Source organism: Ursus arctos, unplaced genomic scaffold, assembly GCF_023065955.2.
Source record: "Ursus arctos isolate Adak ecotype North America unplaced genomic scaffold, UrsArc2.0 scaffold_14, whole genome shotgun sequence".
Taxonomy (NCBI): Eukaryota; Metazoa; Chordata; class Mammalia; order Carnivora; family Ursidae; genus Ursus; species Ursus arctos.
The window spans coordinates 62978823-63001324 of record NW_026622808.1 but is presented as its reverse complement, the minus strand read 5'-3'; the positions used below and the strand labels follow the sequence as shown (position 1 = coordinate 63001324).

The 22502-nt window shown below is 49.3% G+C and overlaps 1 protein-coding gene across 1 annotated transcript in view; it reads left to right on the top strand.

Annotated features, from left to right (window-relative positions):
- SRGAP3 (SLIT-ROBO Rho GTPase activating protein 3) overlaps positions 1–6661 on the top strand; it is a 243204-nt gene extending 236543 nt beyond the window's left edge. The window contains exon 22 of the mRNA XM_026501279.4: positions 1260–6661. Coding sequence (XP_026357064.1) covers positions 1260–1673 — 414 coding nt within the window. The 3' untranslated portion in view covers positions 1674–6661. The remainder of the gene's footprint in view (positions 1–1259) is intronic.
- Positions 6662–22502: the final 15841 nt, after the last annotated feature.

The window sequence follows — 22502 nt, the reverse complement described above, 5'->3', positions numbered from 1 at the left end:
CTTGTCCAAGGTTACACAGCCAGCAGATGGCAGAGGAGTCTTTCCACTAAAAAATTCCAGCCCTTTGCCCTACCCCGGCTCCTGGGTTGAACGCTGACTTCCAGCTGCAGTGCCCTCTGCTGGTTGGAGGAGGAACAGAAGCCCTGGGAAGGTGGAATGATGAGCCCCACCCAGGCTGGCAGCCCGGCTGCTCCTAGGTCCTGGACGTGCCTTAATGGCTCTCTGTGTCACTCAAAGTGCTCTCATACTGGTGAGCTCTTAATCTCCAGGAATTACATAGGCAGATGAGAGGTTTTGTTGCTTTTTAAAATTTTTGAAAACTAATTTTTCTGATTACAATACAGAGAAGAAAGTGACAGTCCCTTAATTCTGGAGTGAACATTGTGGACATTCTAAAATATGACCACCAAGGAATTTTTCTATGGGCAAGGAATTTTTTTAAATAGCAATAATGGTGGGGTGCTTTGCGGGCTCGGTCAGAAGAGCATGCAACTCTTGATCTCGGGGTTGAGTTCGAGCCCCACGTTGAGTGTAGAGATTACTTAAATAATAAATATTTTTTAAAAAATAACAATAACGGTTAGGGGCCTGGGCTCTCAGTTGAGACTTGGGCTATGTTACTAACTAGCTGTGTGACCTTGGGTAAGTTACTTAACCGGGCTGAGCTTCCATTTTCTCACGTGTGAAATGAGCGTAATGGTAGTGCCTACCTTATAAGTGTGAGGATTAAATGAGTTGCTGAAGGGAAGGGCTTGGATTGGTGCTCTATTATTACCATTGTTACTGCCATTATTATTTGTGAGTGCCTACTGTGTCAGGGGCCATGCCCACCTCTTTACAGGGACTATATCATTTAACATACTCATCAGCTCCCTGAGGTCATGTTATAATGATCTATATTCACAAACAAGGATTCTGAGGCTCAGAGAGGTGAGGTAACTTGCCCAAAGTCACAGAGCAAGGAAGTGGCAGAGTCAGGATTTGAACCCATGCCTGACTACAGAGCCTACCTTCTCGACCAGTAGTCCAACCTGCCCTCATTGCAGTGTGCTAGCTGTGCAGGCAAGTGTGCAGGTGATGCCCACCAGGATTCCCTCAGTTGGTCACAGGACACCCTGGAGGTTTCCTCTCCATCCCAGCCACAAGGCTCGTGTGCGGGGACAGCTCCCTAAGAAGCCCATAGGCCGATTAGCAGCTGAGGAAGGACTGGAGCCCAGGCCTCCAGCCTCTGTGCTGACCAGAGCTCTTTCCGTCGGCAGGACATCGAGAAGACCATGAGCACGGCTCTGCACGAGTTGCGGGAACTCGAGAGACAGAACACGGTCAAGCAGGCGCCAGATGTGGTGCTGGACACCCTGGAGCCCCTGAAGAACCCGCCAGGCCCCATCAGCTCGGAGCCCGCCAGCCCCCTGCACACCATCGTCATCCGCGACCCCGACGCTGCTATGCGCCGCAGCAGCAGCTCGTCCACCGAGATGATGACCACCTTCAAGCCGGCCCTGTCCGCCCGTCTGGCCGGTGCGCAGCTGCGTCCGCCCCCCATGCGGCCCGTGCGGCCGGTGGTCCAGCATCGCTCGAGCAGCAGCAGCAGCTCGGGCGTGGGCAGCCCGGCCGTCACGCCCACCGAGAAGATGTTCCCCAACAGCTCAGCGGACAAGTCGGGCACCATGTGACCTGCAGGACGGGGCGGCACCGCCCTGGCCCGCCGAGCGTGGCCCGCCGCCGCTGAGGGCGGCCCCTGTGACTTCCGCCGCCGTCGCAGGGCTCCCGGCCTTGTCGGGCAGGGGCCAGAAGGTCGCCTGGAAGCGCGTCTGTGCGGAGCTGAGGCCCAGGCGCCGGCCGCAGCTCGCATTCAGCCATGTGAATCCCACAGACCTCCCGTGCGTGAGCAGGCCCCCAGAAGGGTGCAGGTGCAGGAGCCAGAGGCCCCCCTGGAGCATCGCCTCCGATCGGAGCAGAATGTTCAATGGCTTCCCCGCATATGGTCACTGGAAAATGATTCTCTCGACATTCTCTCTGCATACATCAGTATGTGTGTATATATCTGTGTGCGTATATACACACGTACATGTATGTATGTGTCTGTAGGTGTGTGTATATAAATATATTTATGCATCTGTATACATATACTAGATCTGGACACATGACTAAATGTATATAGGATCTCCTTTTTTCTTTTTATGAAACTTAGATTTACCTCAGACCCATGCCACCAAACACCTCCCGCTGAGTTACTTGGTGGGACTTGCAGGGACCTTTCTGGGAGAATTTAGAGGCCTCAGTGACTGCGAACGAAGCAATACACCACTAACCTGCAGAAAACACACAAAAATAGTCTCCCACTGTCTCCAGAAGTCGTGGCCTTCTAGAACAGTCTGCCCCTCACGAAAGGGTGGGGCAGGCGGTACCCCAAGCAGGCTGCTCCTAGAGGTGGGGAACCCTTCACAGAACCCCCCCGTCCACCCCAGAGACCCTGCCTTTCCACCCGGAGGCCGAGGGCCAACTGTACCCCTGAAGGCACGGGAGGATGTTGGCGAGATGGCCCCGACCACAGCATCTGTGTGTTTGTACGTAGAAAAAGGGGATAGTGAGAACCTAAGCCCCGTCGTAGCACAGTGTTCTGTGTGGTTGGGAAAAAGGAAAAACAAAAACAGTGGTGTGGAACACTTCAAAACCTAGACACGCTGTAGGAATAAACCTGTGGTAACTATAGAGGTTTAACTTATACCATTTTCAAAATATTTAATTTTTTCTTTTCTTCTTTCTACTAATTATACTGTGTCAGATCTGGAACTAAACAGGCAAGGAGGCTTTCAGTCATATCATCTTAATTTAAAATCAGTCCGTGACCCACTTTGGCTGGTGCCCTCCTGCCTGAGGCACAGGAGCCTCTCAGCAGGGGCCAGAGAGGGGCCGTCCTTGGCACTTTCTGTCGCAGAAAACACTCCGGTTGAGTTTATGCAGGTGAAATGGCTTCCCACTCTCCCCTTCCCTTCCCGACCCCTGCCCCCCCAACCTCCCCCCACCACCTCCAGAGCATTTAATGTAATTGCAAATATGGTGATAGAACTGAGGTGAGTGACTTTTAGGAATTAGGAGCTAGACTTCTGCCTCTCAGCTGGGAAAAGGCCTTCTGGATCACTCTTGTTCCATTTTACTTCCTCTTTTGATCTCTTCATTTTCCAGAGATAGGCTGTTTCTGGCTAATGGACTACAGGCAAATCACATCCTATGGGGACCGCTTTGATTCATCCCCTCATGCCAAGCCAAGGATCTCTTCCTTATTGTTCTCAAGCTTTCTCTCTCTCTCCTGAGGCCTCTGAGTGCATCTCCATGGTTTGGAATCAAAAGTCTCGTGTTTGAGTCCCAGCCCCACCCCATAGGAGCTGTGGGACTTGGGGCATGTCACTCCACCTCATTGAGCCCCAGTTTCCTGCTATGAAAATGAAGGGAATAAAGGTAAAATGTAAATGAGCAAGCTCTGTGAGCTGGAAAGCACTGGGCCGACAAATTGCTCTGTTTAGTATCATTAGTAAGGTAAGTCTTTTAGATCAAAACCCATCCAGGACCTTCGCTTTGAAGCCTCCTAATGGCATTTGGGAACTGGGCGGTGGAATTTTCCAAACAGTTTCATAAGAGCCCTGAAGCACAGCCCTGCAGAGATACCAGCTATTAATGCTTGAAATTCTGTCATTACCATTTCACCCCACTGGATTAAGTTTTGCCCTCTCCTCTGGTCCTCCATAAAAAGGTAAATACACCCCAGGGGGAGGGACCTATCAGGTCACTAATACCTGGGTGTGTAGGAGTGGTAAGCCATTCTGTCTCGACGGAGGGATTGGCAGTTTGCACACTCAGTTTGGAAAAGTCGAGAAAGGGCACAAAAAGAGTGCCAGGGAGAGGTCAGTGACAAACTTGACCTTCCTTGTTTAGCTTACAACCAACCCTTCCGTTTGAGCTCCCGGAAATGAAAGAGCCACAGAACCAGCTAGGAGCCCCTCTGTCTTTGAGCAGATGACGACATCCCCGTTTTACAGCTTAGGAAAGAAAGCAAGGCCTTGGGATGTGCTGTGACGTGCCCAAGATTTAATGGATGGCTGAGAGTGAGGGCCGTGTCAGGCACTTACCTACAAGGACGCTATGTCGTCCAGCCAGGACACAAGCTTCTCATTCTATCCCAGAGATACTCCCAGACCTTAAACGCAGTAGCCTCTGTGCGAAATGTCACATTCTCTGCCATGACTACCAGATGAAAAGCGAAAATCGGAGTTGACAAATCTGTTGCCTGATAAATAGAACACCAGTCAGACCATGTGGGTTCCTATGACTCGACTGCATTTTTTCCTTACTGAAAATGGATCTGCCCTTAACCAAATTACCTGAAGGCAGAGCCTTAGCTGTTTTCTTTAAGCACCTATTTTTCCATTGGGAAACGGCTGATGAGTTCACATTTAGGGAAGCTCACACCCCACTCATCCAGCCCCAGATCTGTCCCTTGATGCAGAACCAAGTGGAAAAATCCTTTCCTGTGCCAGCCCCACCCCCACTTCCTCATCTGGCACTATGCATGTCTCCGCCACCCTCCACGCACACCCCGGCCCACCCACGGTCACTGGGCATTGGCATTCTCTTCCTGACTCCTGCCTGTGTTAGTCCACTATATATTGTTGTATTTGCTTAAATGCTGGAAAGTAACTGTTAAAATGTGAAATTGTAATTTTAAAAGGCTACGATTAAATTATAGCCAATGCCACTCACCAAATCTTTGCACCTAGTAGCTAGATCAATGTAAAAAACAAATACCAGAAACCTAACTGTACAGTGAGTGTGGGGGAAATGTAGTAACCTAGTTAGTAGTCCTCAATATAACCAATTGTACAAGGGGGAGTGGTGTTTACCTACTTGTTCATCGCCATTACTGAGAGCTATACTGATCAGTTCGTTGATAACGGGCATTTTATTTTTTTTTCTTCACAGAACGATTTCTTTTCTTAACCTTCGACTTACCCTGAGGTCAAGCCTTTTGTCTTTACGTGTAACCAATGTTTAGTCTATTTTAGGAATGAACCAGCAAGATGTTCATTTAAAACTGACCAAAGACAATTCATTCCTGGTCTAGTTTCCTGGGCCTTGGGGCCCAGCCGCCGCTAAAGACCTTTCTCCGATAAAATTGAGAACAAGCCGTGCTTCCTACCCCACTCTCCCTCTCTCCCCTTATTCCCCCTTCCTCTTAAAGAGCTGCTCTGAGCTGTGGGATTCTATGAAAAATTCTTGCCTTTCCTTGTTTTCAGTGCTAACGATTTCTCACCTTGAAGCGCCTTTTGAACCCCAGACAGAGCGCACAACTGGAGGGAATTGCAAGCTTGGGAATTAGACTTGGGAGTCTTTTCTCTGAGGTCACCAGGCCAAGGGGCAGGAGAGAAATGGATTCCCAAGGGATGGAAGGTTTCTATTCAACGAAGAAATCCGAGTGGGAAGAGACCCAGGGACATGGAGCCCGCGCTGGGCTCCCGGCTGGAACCAGCAGTTCAGAGATCTGCCTTATAAACACTTCAGAACTGGTTTGTGGTACGCAAAGGGGAGCCAGTGTGGGCAAGGGCCTTTACGTGGGGCTGGCTTCTCTGTCGGAGTCCCTTGGAGTGCCTTGTTGGGTATATTTCTTTCTCATTCAGGAGGCATGAATGCAGAGGACTTCCTGTGGCCTGGTGGCTCTTTGGCACTCAGCACACGTACACGGCTGATGGAAAACCACAAGGACTAATGTAATGGTTCTTCCTCTCAGTTTTTCTATTCCTAACTTTTCACACATCCAGATGGTTCCACACTAGAGCAAATGCCTCATTCTCCTGAGCATCCCAGAAAGAAGAATGGCTGGCTCACAACCATGGCAGGGGGCCCTGTTGGGCTTGGGAGGACGGGCGGGGAGGACAAGGCAGGAGGGGGTGAGCGAGGTGTTGCTTAGCTGATTTTCTGCTATGCAGAGCTAATGCTGACGTTTCATGTCAACTTCCCCGGTTCTCTGGGGCCTCCTCTCTTCGGAGCAGCCGTGTAGAGAATTCCCCACATACCCAAAGCTGCCCAGGAGAGCCGAGAGAAGGGACTTCGCTGTGGTGTCGGACTCCTCCTGGCTTCTCTGAGGTCAATCTGCCAGCGTCCCGCTGTCCCATCCTCTGGGACTGGCCGAATGGCCACCGCTGCCCCTTGCCGACACCTCCTTCCTGTGTGAACTGTCCCAGGCAAATAACAAAGCTGTTCCTTGAACCAGAGCAACCAGAGTGCACTTTGCCTTCCTTAGACGGAAGTAGATTCTGGCTAGAGTTTCGGCTCAGACTCTAGTTCTGGGCGGTGTGACTGTTTACATGGTTTGGCAATAGATTTGGTTTCTGATTGCTTCAGAGTGGCTGGTCAATTTAGTTTCCTTTGGTTTCCTTCCTCCCCAAACTGTGTCAGGAAAAAAACAAACCGAAAACAACCCTAGGAAATTGCTGGTTGCCTGTCCCCACGTGATGATAAGTGTCGCCCTCTTCCGGATTTTGTTTCTCTACCTTAACGACCAAACGCCCGTCCTATAGAGTGTCTGATTGGATCCTCTGTTGCGTATTCTGATGGTGCCTGCTGGTTTGACGTGGAGCTATCCTGTGAAATAAAACAGCTTAACTTTTCTCAAACATGCTCCTGTGGCTTTTTGGAAGGGTGAGGTGGCACGTGGGGGGTGGGCAGGTCCCAGAGGGGTGTTTCTGTGTGCTTCCTCCAGGAACCGTCCCTGAAATCTCCCTTCGCTCAGACCCAATGGGGAAGGCCAAGGGTCCGAGGAGGACTGCTTCAACGTAGAGCTAATTGAGAAAGGTCACCGTGGGAGGCCCTCTGGGAAGGTGGAAGCTGGAAATGTCAAAGCAAGGGCAAATGGGAAAAGGAGCTGTCATCTGCAATAGTGCCTTTGGAAGTTTGAGACAGGTCACCAGAGGCCACAGGATACTGAGTTCCCTGTGAAGGCATATGCAACATTTTAGCATTTGTGTCTTCAAACATGTGATACTATCCCTTGGATTTTTTTTTTTTAATCTGCGTGTGTGTGTATGTGAAGTGTTTATTCATCACTTATTTCTGTCCCAGGCGCTACATTAAAGCCCTTCACATGCATTTTCTCATCAAATTCTCAAAACGACTGTTGAAGGTAAGTACCCTTCTTAAATTCCATTCTGCAGATGGGGAAACCGAGGCTCTAAGAGGTGAGGTGGCTCGCCCATGGTTAGCCTAGGAAGCGAAGGAGCCCAATCTGACTCCAAAGCCGCGCTCTGCACAAGTTCACTGTACTGCCTGTCATGGAGCAGGCCTGTTACCCCAGCACTGGAGGTGGGATCCCGCGATTAAGGTAGCTTGCGGCCCGCTGCAGTCCAAGAAGGCTCTGGACCTTTCCTTTCTGATGAACTCTCTGATGGATTTTCAAGCAGGGGCTTCTTTGCGGAAGAGAACGAGGTTGTCTGCCAGCCTCAGGGAATCCATTAGTCTCACCCTAAGCTCTCAGCGCTCAGTGCTGGCCTTAAGCTAATTCCGGATCCCAGTACTGTGAGGCCCTCTGACAGGCTACATTTTATATGCATTCCGTCCACTTGCTTGTAGAAACCGTGCTCCCTTGACAGCCTCAGCTCAGAGGCCTCTCGTGACTCAGCAAGCGTGTAGGAAGCATCTTCGTGTGCAGCATGCCCTGAGTGAGCTTCTGGGGAAACAGGTGGGTAAGACCCAGTTCCTACCCTCAAGCTGCCCACAGTCTAATTGCACAAAATAATCCCTCCAGGATTCTGAAGTCAGCTTTGACTCCTTACGACAGTGATCACTAGGACAGTGTCTTTGTGCCTGGAGGCACAAAGAAAGGGCACATTTTAAGTGCTTCTCTGCTTTGCTAGTAGCCACAAAGCCGTCCGTTGCTGCGCCGTCCGTTTCTGGGCATACCTGTTTAAGACTCTTTGTTTGCTAGTGACGAACTATCCAATCCAAACAGCTTTTTGAAAGAGAATTTATTGGCTCACTAACTGGAAACTCAAGGCTAGGACTGGCTTCAAACACAGGAGGACACGAGAATGGGAGTGTTGCCTCCAGGCTGGGGTTCCCTGCTTCCCTCTGGTTGGCTCTCCTCAGCTCTGCGTGTTAACCGCATGCTCGCACAGGCTGTCTGGGATCTCTGCAGAGGCTCCCTTCGTCTGCACATCCTGTCAGTGCAATGCAGGTCTTAGGTTTGCTTCACACTGGCCGGAACTGAGCTGCGGTTTGCTCCCGAAGCAGGCCTGATGGGTAAGGTAGACCAGTGGGCCTAAGCAATGCCTGGTTCCCGGGGTGGCGTCGACCCCCCGCCCCAAACCCTGTGTCAGTAAACAATAGCCGCCCAAATGCGATCCTAGGATCTGTCCTCATCCTTTAGACCCATAATAAATGATAAATGGAGGTTGTTTTCCGTGATTACAGTTTAGAGTGATTAGTTATGCAACAAGAACTAACTGATACCCTAGAAAAATGTCCATGTAAATACCCTAAAACTTTGTAGTTATGCGTGGACTGCAGATCAACTTAATAATAAAGCTAATACTCACGAAGCATCTACTCTAATGCTCTTCCTAAGAACACGTACAAAATACTTCCCATACTTCACATCGAACCCTTAAAACCACCCGCAGGGCTGAATTACATTCATAGCCCTATTTTATACACGAGGAAATGGATGTGTAGGAGAGTCTAGTCTGGGATTCCGTAACTGCTCCAGGGCCAGAGCCCAAACCTGTCCCCTCTGCCACCCTGCTGCCAGACGAAATGTACGAACCACCTACTGGTTCAGCCCTTCCAGGCCAGGCAGGATTATGTGGTCCCCAAAATCCTGAATGTAGGGAGGCTTCATTGCCCTGACAAGCACCTTCAGATTAAAGTGTATACGCCAGCTTCTCCTGGAAACCCATGATGAACTCTATTATTTATCAATTTCTTTTGAAGTCTAATATCGAGGAGAGTGATTATTAGGGACTCCTAGCATTAGTGCCATATTTATTTTCTTTCTCTCTCTCTCTCTTTTTTTTTACTCCAACTCCCCAAAGAACATATGGATTTATAGTAGAGGAGATGTTCATTTTCCAGATGGGGATGCTGAGGAACAGAGAGGAGCCAGGACTTGCCCAAAGTGCCAGGATCACAAGAAGGGAGAGAAGACACCTCTGGCCTTCCTGGTCCTGGGCCCGTGTTCCCCGGGATCCAGCTACTCTCCCCAACACCCACCCGTACCATACCCGACTCCCACGTTCTGCATTGGCTGGGTGATCTTGGTGAGCTTTAGGGCATGGGTGCAAGTGCAAAGGCCCTGGGTTCAGGCAGACTTGAGCGTGGCTCCCAGCCGTGACTTGTATCAGCTGGTTGAGCTTGGCAAGTGACAAACCTCCCAGAGCCGCTGTTTCCTCAGGAATGTGGGGCTAATGAGAGACTACTTCTCAGGGTGGTTTGAAGTCTGGAAGGTAAGAGCTAGGTAACATGCCCAAGCCATCCAAGCACTCCACAAATGCTGCTGTATTAGTCCCTGTCACGTCTTCCCATTGAAGAGGTTTTGCGGCATCTGTCACTGTCTGAGACAGGAAGAGTCCGTGGTAGAGCCTCTGATGAGTGGTTGAACCAAACGAGCTCTAAGGAAAAGCCTTGAGCTAGGATCCTGCCGTTTGCTGGCTACCAGATTTGGAGCAGGTCCATTCCCGGGGCTGGGCCTCAGTTTTCTCATCTATAAAATAAGATGGCTGGGGATATTGATCTTGACTATTTCTTCCAAATCTGAGGGCTCACTTGGTGTCTTGTCAGAAGGCTGCAGAAACACACATGGGAAATGGCAACCATCCCCTGCCATGCCCACCCTGCTGTTTACAGGGAACATCCTACTACCCCTGTGGCTTTAGTGGCCACGTTTCGTGTCCTGTCACCCCATCTCCTGGCCCCAACTGATTGGGCCAAGAATGGCAGTTGAGCCAAAGGCAGTTGATGGTGGATTGGTTAGTAACCTTGGCCCTTGATAATCTGGGTCAATAAATGGCCTTTTTAAGGAGGTTTGAGCTGCAAGTAAGAAAATGACGTGTTAGCCAGACGAGGGGAAGATGCATGGCCACAGTGATGAGGAGATTGGCGGCAAGGACGTGACGCTTATGGACCATATGGGGGTTGAAGTCAAGAGGGAGGAGACTCGGTGAACACGAGAAAGCCCATGGGTCTGGTGAGACACATGGAAGCAACCATGGCCTTTGAGAGCCAAACCATCTGCTACCCACCCCATGCCTCTGCTTCACCAGAAGGCCGTACACTCAGCGCCTTTACGTGGAGTAACTTGAGTAGGTTTCTGTTTCTTGCAACCGACCGGAAAGAGAGGAAGGCAGGGTAAGAGCCAACATGTTTGGAGTGCTTCCTATGTTTCAGGCATTTTCCTCTGCACTCTCACATGTAAATGAACCACTCACCCTCTCCACTGGCCTGTAGAGTAGGTTCCACTGTTACTCCCAGTTTACTCACGAGAAATAGCACCAAGAGGGTAAGTAACTTGCCATCAGACCGTGGCTAGGAGGGCAGAGCTGGGGTCCCCACCTGGACAGTCGCACACTGCAGCCGGGTCTCTGCTGTTCCCTCCCAGGCCAGAGGACCAGACAGGACCCTGGGCATGACTCGGAGCAGAGCACAGCATGTAACTATGAGCTTCGCTGGTCTGGGTGTGACTGACTGAGCTACCTCCCCCGGGGGGCCTTTGCGCCTGGCCCCGGGACAGATGGGGTGGGGATGCACCCATGGGCTGCTCCTGGCTGTTGCTCAGTCAACCTCAGAAAAAGAAGACAGGAGGGATTCAAGGTTCTCCCAGGCCATCTTGCCTCGTCCTGTGGCCAGGGGCCGGGTGTCCCCTCTGACAGGAATGAACATCTCGTACTGGACAATTCTCTAGAGCAAGAGGGCGTATGGATAGTGGAGGAAGCCTTCCTAAGACCCTCCTCACAGACACCTATCCCCCACCGTAGCCATGGACCCAGCTGCTGCGTCAGTGCCCGCAGTGCAGGGGTCCATGCCTGGAGTGGCCGTGCAAGGCCCTTTAGCAGTGGAGGGATGTGGAGAAGGACAAGGGGGTGGGGGGCACCAAAACGAGACCACAACTACCAGCAGGTGGCTTTCCTTCTGGTAATGAGTGCGGATTGTGCTTAAATGAGGGATGCTAGGAAGAGGCAGAGGGGAGGAACTTTCCAGGCCTCTTGGGCTACCTCAGGAAGTCCAGCCTGGATTTTGAGAAGCAAATAATGAGAGAGGGATGTTTTCCAGAACCAGCACCAGGCAAATCACAGCCCGCTCACCTGTGGCCTCCCGAATCTCCACTCCAAATCCCGCAAGGCCCCATGGCACCGGCCCCTGCGCATCTGGCCCACCTCACCTCCTCCCCCTCCTTGTCACTCTCCACCTGAGCCCTCCTCTTCTTGGACCCACTGAGGGCCACAGGCTTCAGGGCCTTTGTCCTCACTTAGCCCTCTGCCTGCCACGCTCCTGCCCAGCCTCGTCTCCCCACTGCTGCCTCCTCTTCCCTACGGTTTCTGTTCAAATGTCATTGCCTCCCTGGGGCCTCCCCTGACTACCTTCTTAAAGCTGCCCCAGCCACCATCGGGCTAATTTGTTTTATTTTCCTTATTGCACCTATCGTCATTGCAATTTATTTTTTCACCTATGTATTGTCTTTCTCCTCCAAACTAGAACGTTTACAAGGTTCGAAAATCCGGAGTTCTATTTGTGCGCACTATCTCTGGACGGTGGTGTGGTGCTTAGCACCTAGTAAGTGTTCAATGGATATGTATGCATAAAATGGATATTCGTGCACGGCTGGGGGCAAATGCCATTTCTGAGCGAGGAGCTCGTGGTAATTAAACGAAATCGCATCTTCGGCTGTCATCCACTCATTGAACAGATTGCTCTTGAGCACCTACTGTGTGCCAGGCATTGAGCTGAGTACTGGAGACATAGCCGTACACGAAGCAGACCAAGATCCCTTTGGAGTTCATGGTAAAACGCTGGAGGTCAAACAATGACAACAAGGAAACAGGAAACACCAAGGGTATGCGGAGGGAGGATGTTGGGGACCGCTTTAGACTGGGAGGCTGGGGAAGCCCCTCCAAGGAGAAGAAGTTCAAATTGGAACAGAAGCCTGAGAAGGAGGCCACCATGAGCGGGGGGCGGGGGGGGGGGGTTGGACTGGGGAACGAACATCACGGTCAGATGGCCTGAGGTGAGAAAGAGCCGGGCACATGAAAATGGAGAAGGCCAGTGTGGGGCTGCAGGGGTGAGATGAGAAGACGGGCTGGCAGGGGAGAGCATATACTTTGTTCTAGGAGCAGGAAGAAGCCTTTGAAAGGTTTTAATAGGGGCATTACTTGATCCTATTTGTTGCTGTTAAAAAGTGATGTCTGGCTTCTAGATCACAGCTACTTTTTAACAATGGAAGTTTGGGTGATGATTGGAGATTCAAGTATTGTGTGGGCCCAGGTCATAATGAATCTGCTGCTCTTCACCTGACGTCTGATGGCGGAGGAGGGGCAATTGTTGTTGTTGCTATTTATGGACCGTGAGCAATAGAGGAGTCAAAGTCCCAGAATTTTCTCTGATTGGTCTGGCTTGAGTCACAAGCTTCCCATGAACCAATCTCTGAATGGAGGGACCTTACTGTCATTGACCAGGTTTAGTGCTTTGGCCATTTTTGAACTAGTGGTTGGTGCATGAGCCTTGCCTGACCACCTGGTTGAGAATAGGGTAAGAGTGGTTCTCTGAAAGGAAGAGATGGATTCTATTATCAGAAAAATGATGCTAGGCAACCAGACCCCAGGAGCCAATCAGGAACCCCATGGTCCAGGGGGTGCTCTTGAGAAATGCATTCAGAACATGATCTTGGCCCTTCTTGCCACCCTTCCATGGGTTCACAGACTCCTGTCAATGGTAGGACGACACACTCTCTCTCTAGCAAAATGCTTTGTCTTTCTGCAGTGCCCGTTGTCAAAGAAGGGTACAGTGGATATGAATAGGACTCATGGATTTGAATAAGGACTGCCTGGGTTCAAATCCTGGCCTCCCCTCCTTGCCAGCTGAGAAACCTCAGAAGAGTTCTTTACTAGCTCTGTCCCTCAGTTTCCTCAGCCTGAAAGTAGAGACAGTGACAGTATTTGCTTTGCAGGCTTGTTGAGAGAAATAAGTCAGTACATGTAGAACGCATGGGATAGTGCTGAGCACAGAGAAAACCCTCAATCCTATCATTACGACCTTGCTTTTTGGACAGTCTTAATGCCAGTGCCCCAGTCTCAAGGCCACAGTCATCATTTCCCCCCGTAGACCCAGGGCCTTCATGTAAATCAGACCAGCTGCCTGCCTGCTTGCATCCCAGGGCTCCACAGGGGAACAGGGAGAGACCTAAATATGCTCACATCGAGCACCTTCTACCTGCCAGACGCCGTTCTGAGCAATTTATATAGACTCTCTCATTCTTTCCCAACAGAAAAGCTATAAGGTATGAACTCTGCTTAGCCCCATGAGGCTCAGAAAGGTAAAGGAACTTGCCCAAGGTCATATAGTTGGTAAGTGTGTAAGCCTGAATGCGTGTGGAAGAGGTCAACAGACATCATGCAAATGGCAGCTCCCCACTCCCCCAGCCTCGGCATCCATATTAATGTCTTTGTTTCCAGCATGCCCAGCCAAGGCCTCCATTCCAGTGACATCAAACACAGAGACACCCATGTTAGCACGGACCCCCTCCCTCCCAGGACAGAGGCTCCTGGTGACACCCGGTCCCAGTCCCCAGATACACGAGTACCTGCGGGAGGGAGAGAGGAGGGGTGAATTTGACTCTTTATCCCCTGTAGGTCCAGCTCAGTGTCCTTTAGTAAGTTGGCGCTCACTAAAGGTGGACTAGATGCAAGGATGATGAAGTAAATGAATAAAGAATGAATGGGGTGATTACTCCTCTGCATTTCCAACTCACAGCCTGGGCGCACATCCAGCTCAGTACTCTACTGCCTCCATGTGGCCACTTGTAAAATGGCAGGTAGGATCAATGGTCTCCAACTTTTAGCGTGAAAAATTTCAAACACGCAGAAGAATACAGGGAATAGTATACTTAACCCATTATGTCTATCCTTGCTTTAACAATTATTTGAATTTTTCTGAATTTGCTTTATCTTTTTAAAATGTCAAATAAATCACCGACATCATGGCACTTTCCTGTGAAGTACGTCAGCATGTATCTCTACAAACGACATTTTTCTACATACTGACAATCCCATCATCAACCTAATGAAATTAATAATACTTTCTCAATATAATGTAATACCTAATTCAAATTCAAAATTCATTCATTGTTCACAAAAATTTCTTTGAAAGGTTAGTTTGTTCAAATCGGGTCCCAAACAAGGGTATAACGGGGTTATGGCTATGAAGTCTTTTTTATTCTAGAACAGTGACTTCTGCTCATGACCCGTTGAATCACTCTGACTCGTTTTCTTGTAGAATGCCCCATGGTCTGGATTTGTCTGAGTGCTTTCTCAATTCCCCAGTTGCTGTCCTCCACATATGTGTTTTAAACTACAAGTTGGGTCCAAATGTTTGCTTAGATTCAGGCTCACCATTTTTGGGAGGCCTGCTCCCCAGATGATGTGCGCTTCATATTGTGTCCCAGCTGGAAGTGCTTGCCCTGTGGTACCCACTTCTACAGACGATAAGATTGACCAGTAGGTTCAGGCGGATTCACCCTCATCCCTCCATTGAAAAGCTGAGTTTTTCCTATGAACAGCAAGTAAATTGTGGTCTGACCATTTGGAACCTGATAAATATCCAGTTCTATTAGTTTTGACACCTTCCTAATTTGAGGACACAAGAAGATGCTCCAGGCTCATCTTGCACCTCTTCTGCTCCCAGACCTCAAATCAGCCATGTCTCTAAGGAGCCTGGGTTCCTTTCCATGGAAACAGTATTTAGAGACCACAGTCCGTGCGCTAGCTCGCAGAGGAGGTGAGATTGGAGCCCAGGCAGCCTGACTTCAGAGCTAGTGCTCTTAACCTCCACACCCTCTGGTTAATAACGTGTATTAGTGACAATGACAGTAATAATTGTGACTATTACTCCTACTGTCAGAGCCACTGTGAGATGCCCTGCTAGGTGCTTCCCAACATCTAAAAAATGTAATCATTATGGCAACCCTCAGAGGTAGGCTTTCTTATTCTTACCTTACAGAAAAGGAAACTGAGGCTCTGAAAGATAAGTGGCTTATGCAAGTTCACATGGTAAGTGGAAGGGCGTGGATGCAAACTGGGGTCTGTGTGACTCTCAGTCTTGTCCCTGAGACACTAGAGACCATATTGGTTGGTGAGAATTCTGTATTTGGTGGGGATACCTGGGTGGCTCAGTTGGTTAAGCGTCTGCCTTTGGCTCAGGTCATGATCCCAGCATCCTGGAATCGAGTCCTACATTGGGGTCCTCACTCAGCAGGGAGCCTGCTTCTCCCTCTGCCTGCTGCTCCCCCTATTTGTACTCTCTCTGATAAATAAATAAAGTCTTTTTAAAAATCAGTCTTTGGTGATTTCCACCCTGTCTCCTTCCATTGCTTCCTTGCTTTGCTCCCTTTGCCCCAGGTGCTCCCTGCATCCCAGGGCCCCACAGCCCCAACGCTCATTTGGCATCTTTCCAGGGGATCTGACCGGTGAGTGCTTGTGGGGCCCCTTCTGCATTTACAGCTGTGCTAGGACATGGATGGTCCTGGTGGGAGACTAAGTCATTGCCACAGAGTGTCTTTGAGGTGCAACCTGCTTTAGCACCCCAGAGGAACATTCAACTCTCCCAGGGGGCTCTGGGAATCTAATAGCCTTTAAGAACCAAAGAATTGGAGCTTGAATGGAGGATGTGTATCCGGATATTAGGACAGATGGTGGAGGCACAGAACTCAGCAACACATCCTTCAATTTGTTCCTGGTAGCTGGCTGCCTCCTGGTAGGGAGGAATGGCTGGAAGACTGCAGAGAGAAGAGCTAAGTACGAGTTGTTCTTCACAAGAAGGGCTGTCATGCCCCTAGGACCCATAAAGTCTGCCACCAGATCAGAAGCAGAGTGGAGATAAGTTTTGCGTCAGAGAGCTAGAGAAGACTGCTATGGGGGAAGACGGGGGACCAATAAGACTAGGGCTCCCACAGTTCTGTGTCCCCGGGCTCCGAAGCAGGCTCCAGGCAGGGAGAAGACTCCCGTGGAGGGCCACTGTGATTTTTGCTGTCTGTAGCAGTTAGCCGTTGTGGCTGTGTAACAAACCACTCCCAAACTTAGTGGCTGAAGAGAAACAACGTTGATTATTTACCATGAGCCTGTGGTGCGTTGAGCAGTTTTCTGGGAGGCAGGGGGTTTGACTGGGGCTGGATGATCTACGATGGCCTCCCTCTCATGTCTTGTAGGTGACTCGGTGTCAGCCGGGGTGACAAAGAAGACCTGGCCACCTGTCTCATTGTCCAGGGAATAGTGAGGTTTTGTTCATGTGCTGGTGGTAAGGTTTCCAAGGGCAGCAAGAGCGAGGGCAACCTCCACTGCTAGGCACTTTCCAAGCCTCTGCTTGCTTCGCCTTTGTTAATGTCATTGGCCAAGACGAGTCACATGATCGCACCCTGCCTCAAGGCGTGGAAAGACAGATTCACGTCCTGAAGGAAGGAGTCATATCATAAAGAGGCGTGGAGACAGGATGGGGAACAATTTACAAGCATCTTTGCAACCTGCCTGTTTACAGGCAACCATTCCCTCTTTTACTGTATACAGCACCCCAGTGTTCAGTTGGGGTGTCCACCTCTAGCAGCAAACTCAGACCTAGACCATCTGAGGCACAATGATTGGTCTAAGGATAGACATGTGACCCGATTCTGGCCAATGAGATTCAACCGGGGGCTTGAGCTGGAGACTGCTTGGACTGAGGCCTTTTTTTCCTGCTCAGGCGGCTGCGCTCGCCGAGTACAGTCTCAGGGCTTCTGCAGGTCGTGTTGGCCGCCACATCCGGGGAGGGGGGCAGCTTGACATTCGGCCGACGCTGAAGATAGCAGGTATAAGGCATTGAGAAAGAGAGACTGAGAGGGAAGAAAGGAGACGAATCTGGTAACACTTGGATCAGGCCACACCTGAATACCTACTCCTGGACCTTCCAGCTGGGAAGGTTGGGACCCCTCCTAAGAGGAGGCTGTGATGACAGGCCAGGGACAGTCTCAGGGAGGAGCTCCCAGGGGTGGTGGTCTAACAGGCAGGTGGAGCAGCTGATGGACACCGTCTGTCAACGAGAACTAGGCCCTGCTGGCCCTGGTGCTGGGGCCCCAAGGTGGGCAGGACGGACTGGTGAGAACAAGGCAGGGTGAGTCCACGGGAATCATGGGGCCCACAGCACTCTCATCTCCTCCTGACCACTGCCACCCCCATCAGCTCCTTGTCACTGCCTCCTGACTGGTACTTTTGCTCTTTCTCCACTAAAATCGTTCATTACCCTGCAGTGAGAGTGACTTTTTGAAAATGCAGGTTAAGTCATGTTACCTCCCTGCCTAAAACCCTTCCAGGGCTTCCCTCTGCACCCACAGCAGCATAGTAACAATGGCAGCTGATGCTTACATAGCGCTCGTTAGTTGCCAGGCACTGTTACAGGCACCTTCCTCACAAAAACTCACGGAATTCTCATGACATGACTATTATCATTCCATTTTACAGATGAGAAAACTGAGGTGCAGGGAGGTTCAATAACTTGCCTGGGTTAACATGGATTAAAATCCAAACTTTTTATCAAGGCCCAGAGCCTTCCACCCCCAGGTCTCTGCACAGCTGCCTCTGTCTGATTAGTCGGTCCTGGCACCAATGTCACCCTCTCAGAGAGGACTTCCCACATCAGCCGTTTTATAATGCTTCCCACTCTTTATGACATCATCATTTTGCTTGTGTATCCCTTAACCATTTTATTAAGTTCTCTATTCACTTTCTTACATTCTTGCTTGTTTCTGTCTGGGCCCCATCCTGCCCCACCCAGGCAGTCAGTTCCTTGAGAGCAGGGACCACTGCTCTCTCTTTCTCTCTCTCTCTCTCTTTTTTTATTATGTTACATTAGTCACCATACAGTACATCATTAGTTTTTGATGTAAAGTTCCATGATTCATTGTTTGCGTATAACACCCAGTGCTCCATGCAATATGTGCCCTCCGTAATACCCATCACCAGCCTATCCCAGTCCCCTCCCCCCCTCCCCTCTGAAGCCCTCAGTTTGTTTCCCAGAGTCCACAGTCTCTCATGGTTCATTCCCCCTTTGTTTACCCCCCCTTCCTTCTTCCCTTCCTTCTCCTACCGATCTTCTTATTTCTTATGTTCCATAAATGAGTGAAGCCATATGATAATTGTCTTTCTCTGCTTGACTTATTTCACTTAGCATAATCCCCTCCAGTCCCGTCCATGTTGCTACAAATGTTGGGTAATCATTCTTTCTGATAGCTGAGTAATATTCCATTGTATATATGGACCACATCTTCTTAATCCAGTCATCTGTTGAAGGGCATCTCGGCTCCTTCCACAATTTAGCTATTGTGGACAATGCTGCTATGAACATTGGGGTGCATACCGCTCAGAAGGGTGAGTCCACACCCTTCCACAAGAAGGGCTGCTTTAGCACCTTCTAGCCGCTCAATAGGGGAGGGGAAGAAGGGAGGAAAGGCGGAAAGAAGGGCTAGGTCCTGAGCTCTTTCAATGCCCTCCCTCCCAGACAAGGATGGGTCCTCAGGGGGAGAGAACGGAGAACAGAGAGTAGTGTGATGAGGAGAGACACTGCAAAGGAACTCGGGGGGCTGGGAGGCCTCAGGGTGCAGCCCGGCTGCCCCCACCACTCTGCTGGGAGGATGTTGCCCTGATGAGGGTTGTCAGATTTGGCATATAAAACTACAAGATTCTCAGTTAAATTTGAATTTCAGATAAACAGTGAATCTCTTTTTGTTTAAAGATTTAATTTTTTTTAAAGTAATCTTGACACCCAATGTGGGGCTGGAACTCATAACCCTGAGACCAAGAGTCACATGCTCTACCGGCTGAGCCCGCCAGATACCCTAGTGAATCTTTCGTTAAGTATAAATACATCATGTTCAATATTTGGGATATATTTATATTAAAAATTGTTTGCTGGTTTTTTTTTTAAGAGTTTATTTATTTATTTGAGAGAGAGAATGAAGGAGAGAGAGCATGAGAAGGGGGAGGGTCAGAGGGAGAAGCAGACTCCGGGCCGAGCAGGGAGACATGATCCAGGGCTCAATCCCGGGACTGATCATGACCTGACCCGAAGGCCGTTGCCTAACTAACTGAGCCACCCAGGCGCCCTAAAAAATTGTTTGCTGTTTATCTGAAATTGAAATTTACAGGGCATCCTGTATTTTCTCTGGTGGCCCTACCCCAGATGGTCACTTTGTGCTAAGTGCAAAGGGAGATTCTACTGAGCATTAGTCTGCTTTTTAAATACGGAACATTTTGTTTTCACTCCTGAATAAGGAAGTACAGTGTCTTTATTGATCTAACAGAAGGAGAATGTCTGTGAAAACAGCAGCTTGTTCGGGCAGATTAGCTTCAAAGGGGGCGGGTGAATACCATGGGGAGGGCAAGATAAATGCCTGGTCCTGAAGTCAAAGCTGCTTTCAGAGCCTGCTTGTGCTGTTGCTTGGAGTTTCCTGCCGGGACACCCAGAGGTGGACTTGAGTGGGCACTGTCGAAGAGGGCAGGAAGTGTCTCTCGTTCAGCCTGAGAGGAAAGATTCGCGGGAATGTGGGTTGATTCCGGTGATTCACTTCTTCAGTCTCACTGAGCAGCTGGTGGCAGGAACTCAGAGATGAATGACAGTGGGTGTGGCCCTGGAGGCTCTCCAGAGCCAGAGAGATGGATCTGGAGCCCAGGACCAACAAGTGATGCCTGTCCCAAATCTGTCTTCACGGTTGAATCAATGGAAAGAACGCATTTCTTTCTCTCTCTCTCTCCTTCCTTATTCTTTTTCTCTTTTCTCTCTCTTCTTTTTCTCTCACCTTCTCAGTTTTTTGTCATCTTCAACCTACAAGTACTACAAAGGAAAGAAAGTTCACTACTGCAATCAGGCCTGGGACCTGGTCTTAGGCGCTCCAAGCCTGTGTCCCCCACCCACTACCCACTTCCGGAACTAGGCAACACTGTCAACAGCTCTTGGAGTTCATTTGCATGCTCTTTTCTGATTGGTTGATACAACCCCTTGAAGCCCCTCACCCTCCATCCCTCTGGGCCACTCCCAACCATCCTGTTGGAGCCCCACAGAGTAAGGCCTCCCGGGATTCTCAGACATCTGACTGTGGCCTTGTCTGCTCAATTACTCCTCGGGAAAGTGTCAGCGGATGATCCTTGATCATTTGGGTTAAAAGACCCGGATTCAGGGGCGCCTGGGTGGCACAGCGGTTGGGCGCCTGCCTTCGGCTCAGGGCGTGATCCCAGTGTTGTGGGATCGAGCCCCACGTCAGGCTCCTCTGCTGGGAGTCTGCTCTTCCTCTCCCACTCCCCCTGCTTGTGTTCCCTCTCCCGCTGGCTGTCTCTATCTCTGTCAAATACATAAATAAAATCTTAAAAAAAAAAAAAAAAGACCCGGATTCAAGGCTGGCCTTTGCCACTGACAAGCTGTGTGATATCGAATGAGTTCTTCTGCCTCTCGGAGACTCAGTTGCTGCATCTATAAAAATGGGAATAATTCTCATGATGATTTTTTTTTTTAAATGAGACTGTTCTGTAGTGGTTAATATGGACTCTTAATCCACACTGCCTGAGTTCAAGTCCTTCCTCTTCCACTTACCAGCAGAATGCCCTAAGCAAGTTATCTTTTTAGTTCCCTTTCCTCATTTGGTTGGAGTGAGTCTGAAATAAGTCAAATTGTATAAAAACACCTGGAACGATGCTTTGCATGCAAGTGCCTAATGAATGTCAGCTATTATTGTAATGGGTATTAAAGACCTTTGTCCAAATGTTGTTAATATTATTGCCCAATGAATATTTGGGCACGGGCTGGGAAAAATCAACTGAATACAGCTCTGGCCTGGGGGCCGGAGTTTCTTATGAAGACAGCTGAAAAAAGCAAAGCCTTAACCTCTCTGAGCCTCAGTGTCTTAGTCTGTATGATGGCAACAACTTTACTTCTACCTATTTCACAGAGTAGCTCAAGTGCTTGGACACTGGTAAGCACTTAAAAGAAGTACTTGTTGAACGAATGAATGCGTGGACCATGTTGGGTAGCAGTGGCAAGCAGCAGGGGTCTGCCCTGAGCAATATAACCGCTGACCTGCTGGTCACGAGACCTGATGCAATAGACCCACATAAAGCAGTGGGTGAGTACTGAGTCAAACGAGCAGAGTGGGTGGTGGGCTGGTCAGCTTCGCATTTGGATAACAAGCATTCTTTTTTTTTGGATAATAGTCACTCTTATACTTGCTTGGTGAGAGTATAAATGTATGAGTGTATTAGTATAAATCAGCCTCTTTGGAAAATCATATAGTGCTCTCGTAATTTTACAAATTGACCCAGTAATTCCATTTGTAGGAAATCATCCCCCAGATATCTTGGCCCAAGTGTGCCAATATTTATATAGGTATTGTGTTCATTGCAACTCTTTGCAATAGTGAAAAACTGGAAATAACCTAAATGTATGGTAGGTAAATAAACTGTGGTACATCTATGTTATGGACTATGTGGCTATTAAAAAGAATGAGGTAAATATGTACGTTATTAATATGGAGAAGTCTTAAGATGTGTGGTTAAATAAACAAACAGAAAACTCAAGTTGACAAAGCTGTGCATTTAATATAATAATATTTGTGGGGGGAAAAGCCGTATCTGTATATCTACATTGGAAATATCTGAAAGGCTATCCGCCAGAGTTAAGGGGGTTATCCCTGCAGAAAAAAAAAACTTAAAAAACAACTTTAAATTAGAATTTTATTTTGAGAAAAGAAAGAATTCCTAAAGTCCAGGGGCCCTTATTTGTAGTTTGGGCAATGACACTGTATGACTCCAAGAAACTCTATTCACTTTTTTTGAGCGGAAGCCTCCTCTTGTGTAAACTAACAATGGTAATATTTACTTCTCAGTGTTGTGATGGGGTGAGATGAAATAATAGGTATGAAAATCCCTACTCAGAGCAGGGACAGATCACTATAGCAATCATGGAGGGCAGCGTGAGGGGGAGGCATGAGCCTAGACCTTGAAAGGTTTGGCAAGGTCTGGATTTGGTTTGATTCCTGACTGTCTTTGCCTAACAGCCAACAGGCATTTACTTAACAAGGGTCTGCTACAAAACCTGATGTGGGCTTTTGAACAGTCACCTGCCTTGAGAGGCGAAGGGGAAGCTTGGCGCGTGCGCAGTGAGAGCGTCTTTGCCGCGCTCCGCCCTTGTACTACAACTCCTAGCAGGCTCCTCAGGCGCGTCGCTGGCTGTTGACGTAA